We start from the raw sequence: 22302 nt of genomic DNA, 5'->3' as shown, positions 1-22302 counted from the left end.
GTTATAGGACTCCACTTTCTGCAGAGGGACTATCTATTCTGCACAATGCACAAAAATCTATCTTAAGCAATGTACAATGCTTTAAACTTCTGGTATGTTGTTCATCCATGCAAAACTGTGGGATCTCTCTTCATCTTAATATTTTTGATAAATGTGAAAATGTACACAGAGGGGTTTTTTATCACCAAAAATATTAAACTTTATTATTAATTTTTAATGATTTGTTTTCAAAGTTTATAATATTCTTATTTTTCCACCATCTCTTTAATTGCATCATTCCATCTATAAAGTATGTAGTAATTCTACTCAAAGAATACTGGGAGTTTTTTCTGAGGATACTTATTCTTCAGTACACTCAGATACAATTCATAGCAGAGTATTATCCCTCCAAAAATATTTCTGGCATGAATTCAGGTTTTAAATCAGTTTTACTGAAGCACTTTTCCCATGGAAATACTGTAAGCCTTAGCCAAGTAACTGTTCTGAGTACCTTCTGCCTACCTGCAATTCTCCACTGAAGTTTTGCAAGCATCAGGTTTTCAGTTGAATATAATCAACCTTATGGGAATTGAATAACAGGACCAAGAATTTGGCATTTGTTATAAACCACAGCTAGGTCTGTTTCTGTAAATGAAATCTAGGGACGGGGTTGGAGGAGAGGGAGGAGTGTTAGGGGTATTTTTTTCAGATCTGACTGGAAATATATGGAGCAGTATTGGTTATGACTGAAAATACAGTGACCAAAACAAGCAACTTCCCTTTTTATAAGTATATAAATGCCTAAGCACTCTTCAGGGCACAACCTCAAGCAGCACAATGAACATGATGTGTACCTAGTTAACTATCCATTCCTAATTTTGGATCAATTTTTGGAAGTGAAATACAAATTGAAGTAATCTGCAAGTTGCTTGTTTTGTCATCCAGTTCTCTTACAGAACTAAATTCCAGATAGATTTACACTCAAGTCTGAGAAATACTGTGTTTTAAGTTCTGATTTGCTCTGTTCAATGCATTATCCAATTAACCAAATGAAGACCTTATAAGGTTTTCTATATTGTTCTAAAAAGATATATAAAGGTGAGCAAAACCAGAACATTGTCTTTATATTCCTATTGACTCCTTCATTAAGTGCACAAAATAGCACAGCTTGGTAATGTACTTTGCCTTTTGTCTTACCTGATTATCTTCATTGTTACATGTTATAATCAGAATTAGGTCACCCACTTCTGATTTGTTGACTTCTAGTCTGATCAACCATGAGAGAATACAGAATGTGAGTAAAGACATTTCACAATTGATCTTTCCCACAGAGGAGCTGTTTGCTATCAGACCTTTAATCGCCTAAGGTGAAAAGGGAACGGAGCCACTTCGATATACAAATCAAAGAAACTCCTGCCATCCTGAGTTTTTTGTCTTTGTGGGCTGTCCACTTGATTTGCTTCGTCTTTTGCTTGGCTAACAAATAAGTATTAAAACCTAGATGAAAACCCTTGATGTCTATTCATTTTATGCTTGGTGCATTTAAGCTCTGTCTTGGTCTATTAAAAGGCAATATTGTGCATTCTTCCTTTTCTGTAATACCAGTGCCAGACTCCTGAGGCTGCTGTGAGAAAGCATTTTCTGAAGATTTCTGAGAATGAGGCCTGGGTGGTAGACTGCTTCAATGAGGATATTTAGCCTTCCAGAGATTTAATATGTTGTGGGGTTGAGGGGAGAAAATATAATGTTCTGTTGGTTTTCTAATGCTTTCTGGAAGATATGTTTATTGCAGCTTTTTAGATTTCCCAGACTAGTCAGCAGCCTTCTGAAGCCTTCTAATTCCCATGTTCAATTAAGGACAAAAATATATTACTTTATTTGCATGGAAGTATTATTGATTAGCCAGGCACCAATTTTATTTGGTTAAAGTTAGACTTTATTTTATGTAATACAAGATATTCATGGAGATAATCTTTATAAAAGGTATTGCACGAATCTTTAGAATTAAATCAATATTCAGAGCTATTTACTTTTCTTGATTATGCCTTTTATGGTAGGTAGACCCCCTTGGCAAAAAGCACCACTCTGCTTCTTCAAACTGTTCCTTTCTTTACAATGGTATTTCTCCCACTTTGTCAATAAAGATCCAAGGTATTGGTTGTTTTCTGTAAATCAAACACTTAAAAATGCTTAAAGTACATCTCACTTGCATGGATATTGTCAGGGAAGTGTATTATTTTGTTTGTTGGAGTGATCATGAGATAGTCTCATGTTTTGTACAAAATGAACAGTATTCTTTAATATTTTAATTTTTGTGTGAGTCCCCCTTTACTATGTGGTACTGAAAGCAACATTTTGTATTTAACTTCATTGCAGTTTTTGCAGACCAAAAAAAAAAAAAAAATAAGCATTTTTCCTTTACATTTTGATGCTTTTTAAAGTCCATAAACTAAAATTTGTTTCATTAAAAGTAATTTCCCTTTGGAGATGATGAGAGAATGAATTCTTAAAGCAGTTCTCGAACAGCTCTAAGGAAAGAATAGAATTGGGGCCCTTATTAGAAAATGAAGAAAATTGAATGAAGTAGTAAAAGTTGAGAATGTAAAAACTGCTATTTTCAAAATTTAGCTGAATCATATTGACTCTCAACTTGGTAATGTGATTGTTGTTGGATGGGAGTACTAACAGTTCTTATGTGCATACATGGCAAACCATGTCATACTGGGGGCCTAAAAGACTAAGAGCTATTGGGGCCAGCACATGGCCCCAGTGTGATAGAAGCCTTCATATTCTCCAAATTCTGTGTGCGTAACAGGATTCCTTAAAGACTTGATGAGCTAATGCCTTTATTTCCCCCCCAAACCCAAACTAGATTTTTAATTTTTTAATTGTCTTTCCATATAATGGACCTTAATTATCATAGAATCACAGAATGGTTTGGGTTGAAAGGTATCTTAAAGATAGTATCATTCCAACCTCTCTGCTGTGGGTAGAGATACCTTCCACTAGATCAGGTTGCTCAAACCCATCCAACCTTGAATGCTGCAAGGGATGGGGTATCCACAACTCCAGGCCATCTCTCCCAGTGTCTCATTACCTGCAGAGAAAAGAATTTCTTCCTGCCATCTAATCTAAATCTCTCATCTTTTAGTTTAAAACTGTTACCATTGTCCTATCACTTACCTGCCTGTATAAAATGTTGCTCTCCTTCAATTTGCAGTAACTTTTCTACAACTTGTAGATACATGAAATCATAGAATATTCTCAGTTGGAAGGGACCTATAAAGATCATCAAAGTCCAGCTCCAGGCCCTTCCTCAAAAATCACACCATGTGCCTGAGGGTATTGTACAAACACTTCTTGAACTCTGTCAGGCTGCAACCACTTCCTTGGGGAGCTTATTCCAGTGCCTAACTACCTCTGGATAAAGAACCTTTTCCTAATATCCAGCCTAAACCTCCCCTCACACAGTTTCAGTCCGTTCCCTTTAGGTCCTGTCACTGATCACCAGAAAGAAGAGATCAGAGTCTGCCCCTCCTCTTCCCCTAACAAGGAAGTTGTAGACTACAGTGACATCTCACCTCAGTCTTGTCCAGGCTGAACAGAACAAATGACCTCAGTCACTTCTGTGTGGCTTCCCGTAGGCCCTTTGCCATCTTCATAGCACTCCTTTGGATATTTTCTAGCAATGCGGCACCCGAAACTGCACATGGGGCTCAAGGTGAGGCTGCAGCAGCTCAAAGCAGAGTAGGAGAGTCACCTCCCTTGACTGCTTGGTGATGCTGTGCCTGATGCACCTCAGGACATGGTTGGCCCCTTCAGGCTGCCAGGGCACACTGTTAACTTATATTCAACTTGCCATTGTCCAGGACTTTCCCATGTCCCTTTCTACAGTGCTGTTGACTAGCCTCTCCTTTCCCAGTCTGTCCATACATCCAAGCTTGCCCCATCCCAGGTGCAGATTTTCCCTTGTTAAACTTCATGGAGTTGGTGATTGCTGATCTCTGTTCAAGTCTCTGCAAGGCTTCTCTACCTTCAAGGGAGTGAACAGCTCCTTCCAACTCAGTATCATTGGCAAACTTAGTATCCCTTCAATTTCTCTGCCCAAGTCCTTTACCAAGATGTTGAAGATCACAGAGCCAAAGATGGAGCCATGTGGAGCCCCACTATTGACCATTCACCAGCCTGATGTCACCCTATTCAGTATAGGTCCTTGTGCCCAACCTGTCAGCCTGTTGCTCACCCATTGCATGGTGAGTTTATCCGGCTGTGGAATGGACATTTTGTCCAGAAGGATACTGTGAGAGACAGTGTCAAAAGCTTTACTGAAATAAGAAAAGACTACAATAATGGTCTTCCCTTGATGAACCAGGTGAGTTACTTTGTCATAAAAAGAAATTAAGTGTGGCATGCAGGAGGTTCCCCTCATGAGAAGCCATGCTGGCTGTGACTGATTACTGCATTGTTCTTCAGGTGTTTTTCAGTAACTCCCTGAATAATCTTCTCCATATTTTTACCAGTGACTGAAGGGATACTGACAGGTCTGTAATTTCCAGGGTCATCCCTCTTGCCTTTGAAAATTGGGGCAAAACATTCCAGTCAACTCGAACCTCTCTTGATTCCCAAGATGGCTCAGAAATCATTGAGAGAGGCCTCACAATGATATTAGCTTGTCGTGACTATTCTCAGATGAATCTCATTAGGCCCCATACATGTATGGGGATCCAGCTGGAGCAGCAGATCCTGTGCAAGTCCAGGCTCAGCTGGGAGTTTATCATTCTCACAGCCATGGTCCTCCAGCTCAGGGTGCTGGGGGCCCCTTAGCATATCATTGGTGTTGAAGACAGAGGCAAAAAAGATGAGACATCTCTGCCTTTTCTGTGTCAATAAGAACATGTCTATACTTCTAAATTTTATTTCTCTAATCTTGTCAGTTAATGATGTAATTGCTATCAGAGAAAAGGTTTTTAAATTAATAGGCTTCAGTTTTTCATCTTAATTATCCTGATAGACACCACACGGGAGCAAGGCCAACCTTATTTTGTATTTAGAAGGAGAGTTTTGGGTACCTTTCAAGTGATTCTTTAATTCCGGCAGTTGAATTTTCTGCTGCTTCCACAAGGAGTTAGGTCTTTGCTCCATTGGCCTGAATTAGAGGTAATTAAAGGAAGTTCTGTAATTTCTCATCCTCCATGAAGGCACTGTAGAAGGTCTATGCCTGGGGGTTTTCTTGTTTGTTTGTTGTTTACTCCTTATTTGTTATAGTTATGACAAAAATAAGACCATGACTGTTGGAAAAAGATTTGCAATCCAAGTTGCAGAACATGAGAATTCTGTTTATAAACATAACTTAAATGGGAGAAATGTCTTCTGCATTCTTTAATTCTTAGATTTTGTTGCACTATTGGTTTGGTTCCCCTGGTGCAATTGAAATGCCTAGGTGAAAATGATGTCTGTAGAGAGTATGAAATAGAGTTCCAAATTAATGGGGATATCAAATGTCAACCCAAACACAAATATAAAATTCAGAAACTTAAACCCAGGAAAACAGTTATTCCTGAGTTTTCTTTTCTAGTAGAGTTCTCTAGAAATCACTTTCAACCATAGCTGGTATTTTTAGTAGTAACCTGGAAGTAACATCCAGAGGTCATGAGTACTGAATATCTCACCAAATGGAGAGCTGGCCAACAATAAGCATTTCAGAACAGAAGTTGGAGTCTTTCCCTGCAAAACAGTGTCTTGGGAATTTTTGTTTTTGCATGGGGCAACTGTTTATAAGTAAAAATTATTGTCCATGCAAGGCCTGTAGCCAAAACAGCTAATGGACTTCTAAGCTTTTGTCTTTGTGACTGTTACAGTGCTATTGGAAAGTTGAGTGCTGCTGTCTTGTCAACTCAAAGAAAAAAAGCTGAAATATTGATAGAGTTCAATTAAGCCTTCCTTATAGTGCTATACTGAAGTTCTTTCTAAATAGCTTATCAGAAAAATAAATTTAAAAAAAGAGGTGATCTCGTATAAAGACCTATGGACTATCAAAGTAATAGCTTTCTTTTAATCTAATGGATAAGGTATTGTCAAATAGAAGTTAGAAATTGAAGCTTGCACAAGATGTTAGTCCTGTTTACAAGATCTATGGGGAAAAATTCACCATCTCTGAAAACTATTACACCAGGTTGCAGTGTTTAAAATCATTAATTAAAGTAATAATGTATTTCTAAAGGTCCTGTTGTGTTTGTGTTTTCCTTGAGAACTTTCAGATAATTCCATCAGTTCCTTTGTGTTCCCCCAGCTCTGCTTCTAGATTGAAGGTTGTTTCTCGCATTTACAATTAATGGTATATGTTAATCTTTTTACTATACTTAAAACTGCAAAAGTTGAAGTGAATTATGGTATTTAATACAAGCAATCTTCAAAGGCATGATCGATTTATACAGGTGAGGCTTAATGCTATCATCAGTATTATTTGTGTAGAGGGATGGCATTGAAAAATACTATCATGATGACTTACTGTCATTCAGTTTGTAACTACTGGCCAGCCTTGAAGTTACACTCATCCAAATGGCTGTATTTAAAGCTTTCCTTAAGAGTAGTGTTGAACCTGATGATCTGTGGTTGCATTTGATCATCTTAAATGTCTTTTCCAACATAATGTAAAAGGCAGTTAAGATGATCTTAAAAGTGCACTTAAAATTTTGGATTCCAAAACTTTCATGAAATGCTGATAGTGTTGAAGAGAAACAGGGTTCATCTGTGTAGGTTTTTTCAGCCACATTTATAATGTGTCTCTTATTTTCTTTTTCTTCTGAAGAAAAAGATCAATTTTTTCCAACCATGATAAGATTTTTAAAGAGTGCTAGTATAATAACAATACTGCTGTAGTATTTTTTTCTCTGTAGGAATATAAAAGGAAGATAGAGTTTATCCAGTTTGATTCTACCTTTTATATTAAAAAAGGGAAGTATAGATGACTTACTCAGATGTAGGTCTAACACATTAAACCGAATATCCTTTATATGTGGGGAAATAGATAAGAAAACTTTTGCTGTTACTGAAATAAATTGTTATTATTCCTTATAAAGTATCTCTTGGTTATGGTTTTTCAGAATTTGACCAATTATTTGTCTTGGTTTAGGAAGACAGGTAGCTGCCAGGGAAAACTGGAGTTTTCCTTGGAATGGAGAATGTAAACCCCCTCCCTCCAAATTATTATCATTTTGCAATTAAGGGCTTTCAGGCAAAGATTTGGGAATAGGAATAACAGTTCTTTACTAGGAATATTAAGAATACAAATGTAATAGTACAAAAAACAAACAAAAAACTCCCCAAGCAAACAAACAAACAAACAAACAATCCTAGAAACCCTGACAGAGTCAGAAATACGACCTGACAGCCTGTTCGTCAGGGTGCTGGAAGCAGTCCAAAATAAGCTCTCCGGGAGTGGCAGATGTGGTTCTGTTGGAGCAGAGATTATCCTGTAGAAAAGGGTCCAGTGATGGCGAGATGGGTCCAGTCTTCCTCTGGGAATCCAGTGGAAAACCAGGATACCTGGTGTTCCTGGGCCTCAGTTTTTATCTAGGTAGGAAGGGTTGGCTCCCCCCACTGGGTGGAGCATCTCACAGTGGGATGATGTAATGTTTTCAGTCATGTGGTGAGCCTTAATGGCCCATTACAAGAAGATATCCCCCAGAGAGTGGACAGTTTGTGGAAGAGATAAGGAACACTGTCCCACCCGGTTTTAATAGCTGGCCCGTTAATAGAAGACACCCACCCCCTCCCCACTGGAGTTATGAGGAATGGGTTATGCAAGAAATAAAGAAAACATCTCCCTAACCAGTTTCAACAGATGGAAAAATAGAATAAACATTTTTCTGGTTACATAACCCCAAGACATTATCCTACATTTAAGTTTCGTTTGTAGAATGCAGCTACCACTCCGAGTAAGCTTATTCTTTAACAGTACCTATTACATCCACTGAGTATTGAAAAACGACATGATCTTAGAAACTGAGTTTTCACACTTGGCACTGTAAAAATGCTTTCACATTTAAAAGTAATGAAAAATGCTACAAGCTTTTCTTCATAATTTATGTGATTAAAAATTCTAATTGTAATGATGCCATTGACAACCATTTGAGATTTATCAGGTTCTCAGTCTGGTTAATGTGTTTTATGAATGACATTTAATTTTAATTAGTGATGTACAGTATATAAAAGCAAAGGCTTTATACAAATTTTTTACCATTAGGAAGGCATTTTTTTCAGACTTGTGATCACATGAATGTAGAAGCATGGAAGAAAAGGGGCTAATGTGTATGGCTCAAATACCAAAAGTCAGATGAATGTGGAGCCAGTCAAGAACTGTTGGTAAGAACAAGCTGTGAAAAGAACAGGAGGTAGCTGCTGAAGGGGGCCATACAGAGGTAGGCCATCTCTGGGACAAATGTCCTTGACCTGGAGATAAGCACGACACAGTAGGGCACAACAATGAGATTGTGAAGTGGATGTGATCTGTTGACCTAAGGTTGACTCAGTAGGGGAGGATAAAGATCACCAAAGACCCTTGAAGCCCTCCAAGCCCTTTCCAAAAAAGTCTAGAACAACAAGCTGCACTTGATAACTACTTTGCACAGAAAGTGAGAAATTTAGCTCCAGGGCAGGGGAGAACTTAAATGGGACCCTGCGCCGTGCTTCTAGGACCCTGGACACCCCATCAGTTTAATCAGCACTGGAGCCAGGATTGGTGATCTTTAAATTCTTCCTTTCTTTCTTTTTCCCTCTCCCTCTCTTTAAGCTCTCCCTCTCTCTCTTTTCTTTTACCCTACTTCTTACTCAACATCCACCGCTATGTGTTTATACTAGGAGATGAGGGACTAACGTAATGACTTCCATGCCAAGTGTGTAATTCACTAATAGAACTTCGTAAGATTTTGAAGACCCTCTGAGTTTTGCTGTTCCTTTTTAGCCATGAGCATCCGTGCATTTGCGTGTTCCCTTCCCTTTAGGGGTGGGGTGTCACAATAAGTAGTTGGTAAGGCTTGCATGCTGTTGAAATAGATTATAGATATTATTATATAGCATATCTGTAAAGCTGATATTATCTATTTGACTTGTATAGTCAAACTACTCCTTTTTTATGCTAAGATTTCTGCTGGATTAAATGGGGAATAGTTACTGGGCTGTTCTTTGTGAGGTTAGCACTGATCCAGACTTGCTTCCAGCACTGAGTTAACCATTAATGTGGACTAGCTTTCCTTAAACTTTCCTCATCTAAAATTAAGAGCAAATGAAAGACAATTTTTTTTTTCTTAATAGTACAAAAATTATCATCTGAGCTTGTATTTCACAGAATGAGGCATAGCAAAATTTTTCCTTTAGGTTTCTAATGGCAAAACCTGAAAGTGTCTTGAGAGGTTGCTTCATTTGGAGTCTCTCTAGATTGGCATAATATTGAGCATGCATTAAATTGTGCATACTAATTTGAAAACCAGAAAAGCTTATAATATTCTAGCTCCATCTTTCCTGGCCTATCAGACTGCTATGAGACATAATACAGCTCTCTGTCCTGGCTTTGAGCCATGTAGAGATTTGCCTCTGTAACAGGAATCCCCTTGGAAAAAGACTTTCCTAGGCAGAAGTGCTAAAATAAAAAAGGCAGGGTCTAATTAAACCATAAACATTAATCACTTTTTTCACCAACATGAGAAATTTTTACACTCATGCTATAATCATTTCCATGCTCATGCTAGCTGGCAGAGGAATGTTTTGTAGGGAAAGAACAAATAAATGGAGTTGTAATAGAAAAACAAGTCTAATGTTATTTTTGTGCTAGATGCATACATGTCTACTACTGCAGGTTAAAAGATCCCTGAACAAGCAAAGACTGTGTAACAAAATTCTAGTTGGAAAGATATAGTCTAGAAAATGATTTTATGAAAAAGAGAGGAAGGAATGAAAATAATTTCAGTAAATCAATTTAGTGACCCACTTGATGATGTCAGCTACACACTATTTGTGCTGGGTAAGCATTTGCATGCAACAGCAAGTGCCATCAAAACTAGCATGTCACAGTACTGGACTCTGACACAGTAGCAGAGTATGAATTAACTTTTCAAAATTTTAAGGTGGCTCATACCACTAGCATAACAGCAAATCTGCTATGAGATTACTTTGCTGTGACTCACTTTCTCCAAGCAGAAGCAGCATGGTATTAAGGAATCTGTTTGAAATGACATGGAGGAGTATAGAGTAAGAGAGACTAAAAGGGAATAATTTTCTTCTGATTTGAGGCATTACCTCATAAAACAATTATATTCTATTTTTTATACATATCACTTAAATTTGGGTTAAAATTAAATGCCAGTATGTGTTATTTGCCTTATCATAAATTTCTTTGGTTAGTAGTAATTCATCTTGCTACACTTCCTGACTCCAGTATAGATGAAAGAAACATTTCTCTTTGGCAACAGTAATAATTATGCAGTGGGGTCCATAGTTACTGGCAGCCTATCCCTGTTTAAGAAATCGATCATTAAAGCCATCCAGAGCAATTACAAGTATATGTCTTTATATATTATTCTTTATTACCCATTGCTGTGTCTAATTACTGTAGATTTTTGTCTAATAAACATGTCCATTTAAGAAGAACTATAAAGGAGATTGCATAGAAACCTTCAAAGTAGCACAACAAATGTGTGTGGCGTTGCTCTGCTCTGAACAAGGCATTGTCAAGGGTGCAACCAAGTGTCCGCTGTGTTCTCTGCTGGCATACAGCATCCTTTTATTAAGAAGCAGAGTTCTTTTCTGCATATACTTATTTAAAGACCTATGGCACCTTCTGGGGTAACAGAATCTTACCTGGTACTAAATATCTACCTTTACCTGGAACTACAAACTTAATTTGTCTGACCAAGAGCACTTGTGCTGTGCTGCAGAGCTGGAAAGAGTTATCCTAAGTCTAACGAAGTTCTGCATTTCTTGGTAAGCGAAACACACAGAACAAAAGCCTGTTCTGTGAGCTCAATGGAAGTTTTTAAAGGAAAGGCCCTTTTTAACCTTAGCTATTACAGTTAAATATGGGGGTGTCATGGGTTGAAACAGTGTCTCCTTGCTAGGACCTTAGAATTCTCTGGGAAGGACAGGGACCTATGGAGGGGGGCAGGTTTTGGGTTGACATGCAGTTCTGACCATTCTGAAAACGGAAGGCGACTTTTGGTAACACCCATATAAAAGCTGAAGCTGGGTTGGAGATTGCTCTCTTTGTCCCTTGTCTGGTGATCAGGTGACACGTGGGCAGCTGAGGAGAGCACTGCTCAGGTCCTGGCTGCCCCCAGGGTGGCTGGGCCTGGCTGGGACTCCGGGAGCTGCTGCCTGCAGAGGAGGCAGGGCCAGCTGAGCCCTTTTACCCCCTGGCTGCAGTGCAGCTCAGCAGGGCTGGCCGCGTGACTGGGGCTGTACCTCGGTTCCCTGAGTTGAGAAAGATCTTTTGTTTTTTTGTTTTGAAACAGCTAATTTTTAAAAAGTGCCACCCCAGTCTATGGGTCTATGGCCCATAGGTAGTCGTGGGAAAGGCTACGTGGTATGGGAAGTTCCGCAACTGCAGAAGTCCCTTGGGCAGGCTGCTTTTGTGTGAAAGATACTAAACCACAGGAATGACTTCTCTCTCTCAAAGACTGAATGAAAGACTGTTTTATAAGTGGCACTGACCTGGAGTTCTGACTTTTGCCTCTTTACATTGTTTGTAGAAAATGGACAGTTTATAGTGAGAGAAATGGTTGGTTTTAGAAATTAATTTGTGTGTTGTTTTCTTTTTTTTTCTTTTCCTATTTTCCTCTCTTAGCGTGTTTTAATAAAATCTATCTGGTTTTCCTTCTAAATTGAGCCTGCTTTTGCCTTTTTCTCCCAAAATCCTATCTCCCAGTTAGCAAACAAATTCGGCAAACATAAAACCACCACACAAATGGTGCCGAAACCCGGGATAAGCAAACCTAAACCACAACAGGGGGGTATCCTGCTAATCAAAGGATCTTCTTTGTAGACTCTGATGTTGAGGACCACATTTAGTGCAGGCAGCTGGATGTGGAGCTGCAGGACAGCTGCAGATTGAACTCGGGCTGTTGGGATCCCGAGAGTAGAGGCAGTGAACTAGTGACCCTGTGGGTAACAAAGGGCCCGGGGGACCTGTGGCTCCGGGCAGGTGGCACTCGGGACTCTCAGAAACAAGGAAGAAGCCGATGGCCTTGGCCCCAGGCTTTCGAGTGCTTGGACAGTGAGAGTATAAAACCTCAGCGTTTCCTTTTCTCCTCCTTGGAGGCACCCAGCTCGATCTGTTATTTGTTGCCACACAGTTAAATTATTTTAAGGACCCAGACCTCTGAGACTCTGCTATGAGAAACCTGGTGTTGAGCTGGTAGGGAAACCTTGTTCTGACCATATGACATTTAAACCGGGGGGCAGAGGAGGTGGGGCAGGTAGGTGATTTGCCCCAGGTTAACAAAGGGGCAGGGTCAGGAGAGGGGAGAAAGGGACAGGGGAGGGGAAAACCTGGGGTAAAAACCAAAATGAACCAGACACTGGGTGGGGTAACAGGAGCAAACCACAACTTATCAAAAACCCATCACCACAGGCCTTAGTCCCAGCTCAGGTGGTGCAGGTATGGCTTCCACAGTGGCTCTTGGGTGGTCACAGGAAACTTTAACACTTGCATTGAGTTTACATAAGAAAGAGACTTGCTGGGTCTGATGTCCTTCTTCAAGTGGCACAGATTTTGATGGGGAAAGTTCCTTGGAAGTTCCTGGCTCTCCAAGAAAGAGAAATGTTTAGATTACTTAATTATTTCTAGCCCAGCTGAGAGGTAAAATATATCACTGAGAAACTAAGATTTATAAAAATGTGCTGTAAAGTAAATTGTTCTGTCAAGCAGAGAAATAGTATAGTGAAAGAGACTAACTACTCTAGTGGACGTTGATTTTGCTCAGTGTTGAATTAATTTTTACAAGGATTGCGTGTGTCAATGCTCTTTATTGAATCAGGAGGGGTCTGTATCAGGAGTTTTTCTTCCATGTAAACTTAGGAAAGCAACCTAATTTGTGTGTCTCTCAGAAACAACTCTTAAGAGTAAAATCATTGTCACAGCTGCCTTGTTCTAACTGACCCTGGAATATCTGGGGTCTTTTTTGCCACATTTGTTTGTTGTTCTACGACGTTTTTTTCACAAAGGTTATCCAATAGGTGAAAGGATTAAGAGCACTGATCTATTTCCATAATGGTGAATGGGAAATTTTTGTAGCTTTGAAAAGAAAATGTAACTATTTACAGAATGGAATACTATTAGCATCTGGATTTTAGTTCATTAGGTTGGTTTTTGATAACTTCAAACCTTATAGCGTGATATTTTTGTTTATTTGAGGAGTTGCTTATGAAGTGATTTCATAATTAGCCATTTTTCTTTGTCATGGCCTAATATGGTAAAGCTTATTATTTTTCTTTTGTCTATTTCAGGTATGAATACAAGCAAGAGCGAGACAGTGAAAGAGCACCCATTAAAACCTTCTAGAAGATCTATGCCATGCCTCGCCCAGAGCCAAACACATCCTCAGAGCCTGAGCAAGCATTCATCATTTCTGCAGCCAAATCGTGTGCAGCCACAGCTCCAGCCCCAGCCTTTAAGTGCAGGGACATCAGCAGCTGCAGTGGATGTAGTGTCAGAACGAGGTAGGAGGTTCTTCTCTATCAGGAGTTTGTGCCAGCACTGATAAACTCTGATTTATTTTGATATCTTCGGTTTGTTGAAGAAATGTTTTTGCACAAAACATCTACACATACCGTATTAAAAGGTTCTTGAGTGGAACTTCATAGTGTTTGAAGTGAGTTTTAAATTAATTTTTATTTTTTTTCAATGATGATATTATTTCCGTCTCACTGGTAATAGGACAGGTCTTGGTCATTTGTGCTGGAGAAAAGTATGAAGGTTTCTGTTGTCTGTCCTAGAGAAACAAAGAATAAATATTAGTTTTTTGGCAAAAAAGTCTTTATATATGAACATGTAGGAGGAGATGCATTCATTCATGAGCAATAGAATCAGGGAAGAGTGGCATGGAAAGAATGAGAACAAACGGAGAAAATCCCTACAAATTTTAGCTTGTGTGGAATAAGGAGCTACTTTTATTTTAGGATTTCTAATTTAACAGATACACATGCCTTGTCAGAGAAACTAGTCTAGTTGGAATCCCAATCACTGGGGAGTGTCACAGATATGTCACCTGTTGCCAGCTATTGCCATCCTCTATTGCAGGATGTGTGTGAACCTTTGTAGAATAAATTAACTCATCTGGTAGTAGATTTTGGTAAGTGTTTCCTTAATGTTGATAGGCACTAGGCACCAATTATTGTTCTAGTGAGTTATTTGATTGAGTTAAACTTCTCTCAGGAGTAGACTGAAAGTCTTCATTAAATTTATCTTGCTTTTTTCTATTGATAGAAAGTGCTCTTCAAAATTTTAGTCCAAAGTTTTTTATTTGAACTACTGACACCTTTAAAAAAGTGATTTTTACAGTAAAGATTTTTTAACTTAAAAAATACTTGTGAATGCTGATACAGATACTGCATTTATTCCAGCTAAAGTGGTGGAGACTTTGGAAAACAACTTGTTTAAGCTGTCTAATACAGAATATGGTGATCCATTTTTAGGTAAGTTGTTGTCTGAAATGAAATAATGACATATTAATGATTCTTTGATTATACTCACAGTATTTAAGTGCAGAAAGGCCATACTTACTCTGAGCTTCCATTTTTTTGAAAGAGGAGACTAAGTGTGACTAAAGAAATGTGTGCTGTCATAGATTTGCTGATACTGTCCCACCTTTTAGACTAAAAGTAGGGACTAAAGACAGAGAAGTGTTGTACATTCAGTGTATCCTTTTCCAATAACAGTCCTTCATAAAACAAAAATTTTGAACAGTGTACTTGAAATTCCTTTGAAGTTGTTATTATTCACCTATTTTCCCTGTACATTATCTATTATCTATGCTGTATATTAACTGTTATCCTGGCTGCAGTTCTACTGTTGTTTTTGGTTTTAGATATTTTGTATATTTGCTTTAGACATTTACTTATAAAGAGCATTTCAATTTGGAAAGTAAAAAAAAAAAAAGAAGTAATGCAGAAAATATTTGTACTGCTTTACTATCATTTTGATATTATAATCAAATGAGAGTGAGGAGGAAAGAAGTTATTGTTAGAATAATCCCATCCTTGTAACTACAAATTGAACCTGTAAATACACACATGGGTAGTAATTTACCAGTTCCAAGATGAAGTAGTTTTGAAATTCCCTGGCCATCTATTTTACCCATACAGACACAAAGATATTGCTGCACCTTGCACAACTACTATGAAAGATATTTTTGCTCACAAAAAATAAACAAAATAGTGCATGAAGCATCAAGCTAGAAATCATGTCTTCATGCTGAATAAAAGATATCTGCTTTCAGAAAGCTGAATCTGCTCACCTCTCACATGATTTAGCATTGACTTTTCTTGATGCCTAAAACATATGATACATAAAAGGCTTCTCAAGGTTTCCTGAATAGGTAACTACTGGAAATAGTGATATTAATACTTCTTCAAAATCAGATATTCCAAAATCATGGCACAAACCAAAAATTTATCATGAAGATTATATAAGAAAATGGTGTCTTGGTAAGATTCCAGTTAAAGCTGCTGCATTTTCCTAGTGCGATTGGTTGGCAAGCATGGATACTAGATTTTTCCCTTATAATTTCTTTTTTTTTTTTTTAATATATCCTACTCTATTTCACTGAATGGCTTACACATACACATGGTGATGCTGTTGTGTATTTATATATGTTGGCAGTAATTCTTTCTCATAATTAATGGTGCTGTTTTTCGTTCACATTACTTAGCTTTAACCTGAAAAGGTACATGGAGGGCTCAGCAACTGAGGAAAAGATAGATTGATTCTTTTCAGTTCAAAATTGTATTAAACTTTGATATGGATGTTTCCTCTCTTCTGACTACAGCTGTGCTCGTGGAAGAAAAAATATTTAAATAGTTGTCCTTTACTAACTTGGTTAATGAATTTGCCCATGTTGAGTCTATCCCAAATTAGATAAGTGACATCTGTGAAGTTATTCTGTATTTATAGAAATGTGACTGATTGGGTTATTCAGCTACAAGCAAGAAAGAAAACAGTATTTAAAAATAAATTCCAGAGGTCAGTATTAAGAATTGCCTTATTTTATATCCGCATTATCTGTTAGATTTGTGAAGAGAAATAAGGGACAGTTAAAAAGTGCATGTAACAAAATGGCCCGTGTACATTCAAAATACATTTTTTGGTGTTTTAGTATTGTGTTTCAGTGTTTGTGTGGGTAAGAATTTGTCTCAAAGTCCAAAATTTTCAATTTTATCCTGAATCTGGATATAGGTGGGGAGGGGAAGTAAAAAAAAAAAACAGGAAAAGGAATATTGCAGCTTCAACTTTGATCACCAGATAGGTTAAAACAATGCTTTTGTAGGTAGTCTGGCAGTTTCACGGAGTTTGAAAAGCAGGCTGATTAATGGGTATCATCATCTTAGTGAACATTTTCAAACTGCTCTCCTGAGAACATGAAAGAAAGCTGAATTAAGTGAATGTGGTGAATTTTTAATTAGGCAGTGTTGTAGAAATGTAGGCCAAATGACTTTCTCCTCTTCCTGAGTTGTTTGTTGACAAAATTATCTTGTGTGAAGGAGATTAACAGACATCAAACAAAGGAGTTCAGTGGAAAGCTTCTCTTTTATTTCAGTTGGCTATAGATGAGGCCATAAATCTGTTGGACAAATTTAGTTAATGATGTTAATGGATTTATGAAGTAAAAAGATAATATATATTGCACCTTTGTTAATTACACAGATAAATGGGATCAAGGACATTATGGATTTGTGTTATTTTTCCTCTGTCAGTTTTAGGTGTTAAGTAGCGTTTGTAATATGAGGAATTGATACATTCAACCAAAGTGATAGGCATTGAGCTTCTGTAACATATAACATGAACTTTGAGGTTTCAGCATACTAGAATGCCCCTCTTCCTGACCCGCTCACTCCCCTCCCACCTCTGGTGGGAGACACGGGAGGTGGAGATTACTGGGTTGAAATAAGAACAAAAGTAATACTCTATAGCAAGTAAAACATTAGTGACTAATTTATTCTTTTTACAATTCTGTTTTTTCCCCCTAACTTAGATTAGCTATGAGGATTTGTGCATAATAACTCATCTTTCTTAGAAGGACATGAAATCCTTCCTAGCTAATTAACAATTTTGCTGTGACAGATACCTTGCATTCTGAAGGTATCCTCAATCCAATTACTACAAAGTTTATATATAAAAAGTTCCATATTTATGTGCCATTGCTGCAATACAGTGAAGTGATAAATGAAGAGCTGAACCAAAATTAACAATCCAACAAAGAATCATAATAACTGCATGATTAAAACTTTTTTTGGTGCTCAATTTTAGAAGTGTTTGTTAGTCAATTTTGTATGTTATGATAAATTGAAATGAAAAAATGTATATATATATGTATAACCTGTGCAATACATACAAAGTTTACATAAAAAGAGGGACTGAAAGTTCACAGAAGATATGATTCAAGAAAACCAGGTTCAGTTTTGGCTTCAACAGAAATGTGGTGTTTCCATTATGCCTTCTAGAATAATTCTTTTGCATGTTCATGGTCAGTGCCTGCAAAGATAAGGGCTGTGATGTCTGTTCTGATTGTGTAGTGAGGTGGCTGAAAAGCTGCATTAGAACTGTTTGTCCTATACCCAGAGTTGTCCAGCTCTCATGTTAGAGCTGATTCACGCCTGGAGAGCTGGCAGTATGGATGAAGAAGCTGTGTAATCTATCCAGTGCTCACTGGAACATAATAAGGATTAGTCTTTGGACTTAGTGTTGCAGTTCAAAATATTGATGTGCTTTAAATCTGCCTCTACCAGTTCTGTACGCCATCTTAATTTCTTTAAAAAGCAGTAATGTATGACTGGCTCCTTTTCTAAAAAATGAAAAATATTCTGTGTAACAGTTACCAGTGTCTGAAAGTTCATAAGAAATTGTACATTAAGAAAAGTCTGTGTTTGTCTGTTATGATAGTTTTTCATGTCTCAATATACATACACAGGTAGATGAAAACCTTTCTGTTAACTGTATAATATAGTATTCCAGGTACACAGCAAAATAAACTAAGACCTAAATCTACCACAGTGTCATTTATCTAGCTTTCTAGTGATGTTCTTCTCCAAGTCACTTGCTTTTTTCTAGGATTTAAATTAGGACAAAAGGGGATTATTTACCTGACCAATAATCTCTTTCTTCCTAAAGCTTTGCAAAGCCTATCCTTAAATATGTAAAGGCTCAAAGGATTGAGTAAAGAGTCATCATATCAACATTTGTGAAACAGAAACTTAGGAATATTTATATTAATTTTCCTTTCCATAACTATGCCACATTTCAATTGAAAAACATTTGCCACCATACATTACTGTGTATATATAAAATATGGCACTGGATTGCGTGTTACATAGGAATCAGGACAAGTGCTTTTTATCCCCTGTCTTAAAATTGAAATGCACTCCTGGCCCTTTGGAAAAGTGTGATGGTAAGAAAGATAGCCAAGCAGTTAAGAAAACTCAAAAAGAAAGATTCGAAATGTGGACTTAGCTATCTATTTCTAAACTAAATACTTCTGCATTTTTGTGTAAAGGATTTCCAGAAATGAAATTGTATTCCATGTTTTAACATGTAAGTGACCTTATAGAGTAAATCTTATTGTTATGCATTTTGTGTTGCCAAATTATATGTCAGGAAGTGTTGATAGGTTTTGTGAAGTGTTAAGACTGAAGTTATTCATCCTCTCTATATAGAACAATATAGCAAAACAAACCAAAACAAAACACTGTGTAGTGGTTTTCGTTTGCCAATTTTTTGTTTCCTGGCCAATGCACTGAATAATATGGTGGGCTGAGCACCCACTAGAATTATTTACTCTTTTTCTGAGATAGGATTAGGAGAAGAGCAAAGCAGGCTTAAACTTTAAAGGGTATAAAGAAAGCTTTATTAACAAAACTACAAGAGAGAGAAAAAAATTAATAAGAATCAGAATAAAACTTTTAGAACACTTCTCCTTCCCCCACAACCTTTTCTTCTTTCTTACTGACAATGTACAGAGACAAAACCTGAGACTTGTATCAGTTGACCACTTCTAAAATAGTCTTTCATCAGTTCTCTTAGGGAGAGGAGTCTCTTTTGCTATGTCATGGAGACTTCTCTAGAAGAAAAGAGTTTTCTTTTGGGCTTCAATTCTCACAAATAGCAGTCGCCCAGGAATCTGTATTCCTGAAATCCCTCCCATTTCATGCAGCCTTCCCACAGCGGCTTTTTGGGCCATTTAAACTCATGGGGTATTACTTTAAGGATGAGCTGCTAAAAAGCAAAGGTTCTCTTCATCTACTTTTGCGATCATCTTCATCTCTGGGAACAGAGATCTTTTTCTCCCCCTAGGGGCAGGTCTTCATCTTGTCTCTCTCTGTGTTTAAGATTTTTATGAGATCACAGCTACTTCAACATTTCCTTAATTCAGCACAAGTGCCTTTGCTCATGTCTACAATTTTGAATACTTCATCTCCCCACATACTGTTTCTACAAATTAAAGGGATATTCTAGTACATCACCGTCCATCACCATGGCCTTACAAAAGAATTTCAACCTAAGACTAAGACATCTTCTCATTCTCCTCCCATCTAGGACTTGACTAGTGGTTTAACAAGGTGTCAGTATTCAAAACTAGCCACTCATTGGTTTTGTCAGGCACAGAGGAAGCTGTTAGCAACTTCTCTTAGAAAATCACTTCTGTGACTGGCTTCTTCCCTCCTTACTAAATGTTAATCAATGCAAAACTAGCCCAAACTGCTAGGATGAAGAGATCTGTTATCTGCTTAATTAATGCTTGAATCTTTTTCAAATCACTTTTAACCTTGACTGTGGATCTCAGGTGACATTATTTAGTTAAATGTTCCGTTGTTTTAACAATTATATCGGTGTATCTGCTTTAAATTCATACTTAATTAAAGTGAAGTCTTTGACATACTGAATTGAATACTGAAATTCCCACTGATTTTATTGAGATAAGATTTGGATTCTACATGTAGAATTAGAAGCTTAGAATCCTTTTCTCTGATTTAATATCCTTCTCCTTATTTGCAATTCAGCCTTTTTTTTCTGTCTTATTTTTATAGTGTTAGTACAAGCTAAACCTTTTCATACAGAAATTTTTCTGACTCAGAGTCATAATAGCATACTAATTTTCCCTTCTGTAACAGGTCACTTGGGAATTAAAAACTATACATAATTTTAATAATTTTTTCATAAAACTTTTTATGTGACAACAGTTCCAAAAGCTTTCAACCACCACATAAGTTTTCATTGACATAATTGAGTAAGTCAAATACCTCAGCAAGATGCTGTTAATTGGCTACACTAATTTTAAAAATGCACTGCAGTTGCTTTGTATTGTACTGCAAGCACATAGTCTTTTAAATGTAAGATTTTGTAAAAAGACTGATGTTTAAATCTTTCTCCTGCTAGTAGATGCTCTGAAAACTAAAGAGGTCTTGTAAGGGGTCATGCATGTACTGTTTGCATTAGTGAGAATATTTTACCTGAACAGCTGTATTGGGACTGTGTGGTGTTAGGTAGCTGGGTGGGGCTTGAGGGGTGGCTTCTATGAGAAGCTGCTGGAAGCTTCCCCTGTGTCTGGTAGAGCCAAAGGCAGCTGGCTCCAACCTACTGCCTGGCAAGGCTGAACTCATCAGTGACAGTGGAAGCACCTGTGGAATAATAGATGTAAGCAGTGAGAAGAAAATACGCAAGGGCAACTTCAGCTGGAACAGAGTTTCTCTTGCAGCCTCTGGTGAAGACCATGGTGAGGCAGACTGTGCCCCTGCAGCCTGTGGAGGACTCCATGCTGGAGCAGGTTACACCCCCAAGGGGCTGTGACCCTGTGGGAAGCCCATGCTGGAGTAGGCTCATGGTAGGACAAGCGCAGAGAGGAGCCCGTACTGGAGTAGGTTGGTTGGCAGGACTTGTGATCCCATGCTAGGGCAGACTTTTACTTAGGGACTGCACCTGTGTAAGGAACCCACACAGAAGCAGCTCATGAAGGGCTGCAGCCTGTGAGAAGGACTCATGTTGGAGCAGTTTATGGAGGACTGTTCTCAATGGAGGAACCTCAAGCTGGAGCAGGAGAGGACTATGAGGCATTCCCCCTTGAGGAGGATGGAGAAGCAAGTGTGTGATAAATTGGCCAAAACTCCCATTGCCCATCCTCTTGTGCTGCTCCTGCAAGAGGAGATCAAAAACTCAGGAATAAATTTTAAGTCCAGGAGGGGAGGGCTAATGGGAAGGTTTAGCTTTATTTGTCATTATTCTCCTCTGAACTTACTGGTAATAAATTGAATTTATTTTCCTCAAGGAGTGTCTTTTGACCATGACTGTAATTGGTAAGTGATCTCTCGTTGTCCTTACCTCTACTCAGGAGCCTTTTGTTATGTTTTTCCCTTCCCAGTTCTGCTGAGGTGTGGAGTGACAGTGTCTTTGGTGGGTACCTGGGCTAGGGTCAATCCACCACAGCAGACATGAAAAAAAAAATCTTCAAGGTGCTCAGAACTTAAATGTGCGAGTGGTTAAGAATGAAGGCAAATGTCATTTTGATGTCCTTGTTGGTTTGAGGACATGGGCATGAATATACATGAGTTCCATCCTCCATTTGCAGGTCCCCAGTGCAGCAAACTTTTTTTTTTTCCCAACCAGTTACACTTCTCCATCTCTCTTTTCCTTTATTCTTTATATTTCTTGAGGTTTTGCACAATCTCAAAGTTTTTAAGGTAACTCAAGATCTTGCATTTATTTGAGCATTAATGTAGGGAGATTTTCAGCCAGGTGTCTCCCAACTGGTCAGATTTTTTCTTTTTTTTTTTTCTTTTTTTTTTATTTTGCTTTTTGGTCCTGCAGTAGAGAAGAAATGAAAAAATGCTTTGTAAACAATTATTACAGTTTTTTTCTGATTTTAGCATATTTTTTCATTGGCTAAAGGTTTTTTGCTCTACTGAATTATTAACTCCAGTGTGGATTAACTAGAAGCTAAATTCAGCACATCTGCTTAGCTGACATATTTCAATATTTAGACATTGATCAATGGACATTTTGATAGAGTAGTATTTTAGTGATTAGACTCACACAGTTTGAATCAGATCAACTCTTTTTAGCTCTGT

At 37.8% G+C, this 22302-nt stretch overlaps 1 protein-coding gene across 2 annotated transcripts in view; it reads left to right on the top strand.

Moving 5' to 3' along the window:
- Positions 1-22302, top strand: part of ANO3 (anoctamin 3) — a 171257-nt gene that overhangs the window by 72091 nt on the left and 76864 nt on the right. Inside the window, exons 2-3 of one of the 2 annotated variants that reach the window (XM_066187291.1) lie at positions 13477-13689; positions 14593-14664. In XM_066187291.1, coding sequence (XP_066043388.1) covers positions 13477-13689; positions 14593-14664 — 285 coding nt within the window. Of the gene's footprint in view, positions 1-13476; positions 13690-14592; positions 14665-22302 lie in introns of those variants that run through there. The other variant, XM_066187292.1, reaches the window with a different exon arrangement.

The sequence above is a fragment of the Chamaea fasciata genome, unplaced genomic scaffold (genome assembly GCF_029207755.1).
Source record: "Chamaea fasciata isolate MVZ Bird 193981 ecotype frontalis unplaced genomic scaffold, bChaFas1.0.hap1 SCAF_7, whole genome shotgun sequence".
Taxonomy (NCBI): domain Eukaryota; kingdom Metazoa; phylum Chordata; class Aves; order Passeriformes; family Sylviidae; genus Chamaea; species Chamaea fasciata.
This window is presented reverse-complemented; position numbering and strand designations above follow the sequence as displayed.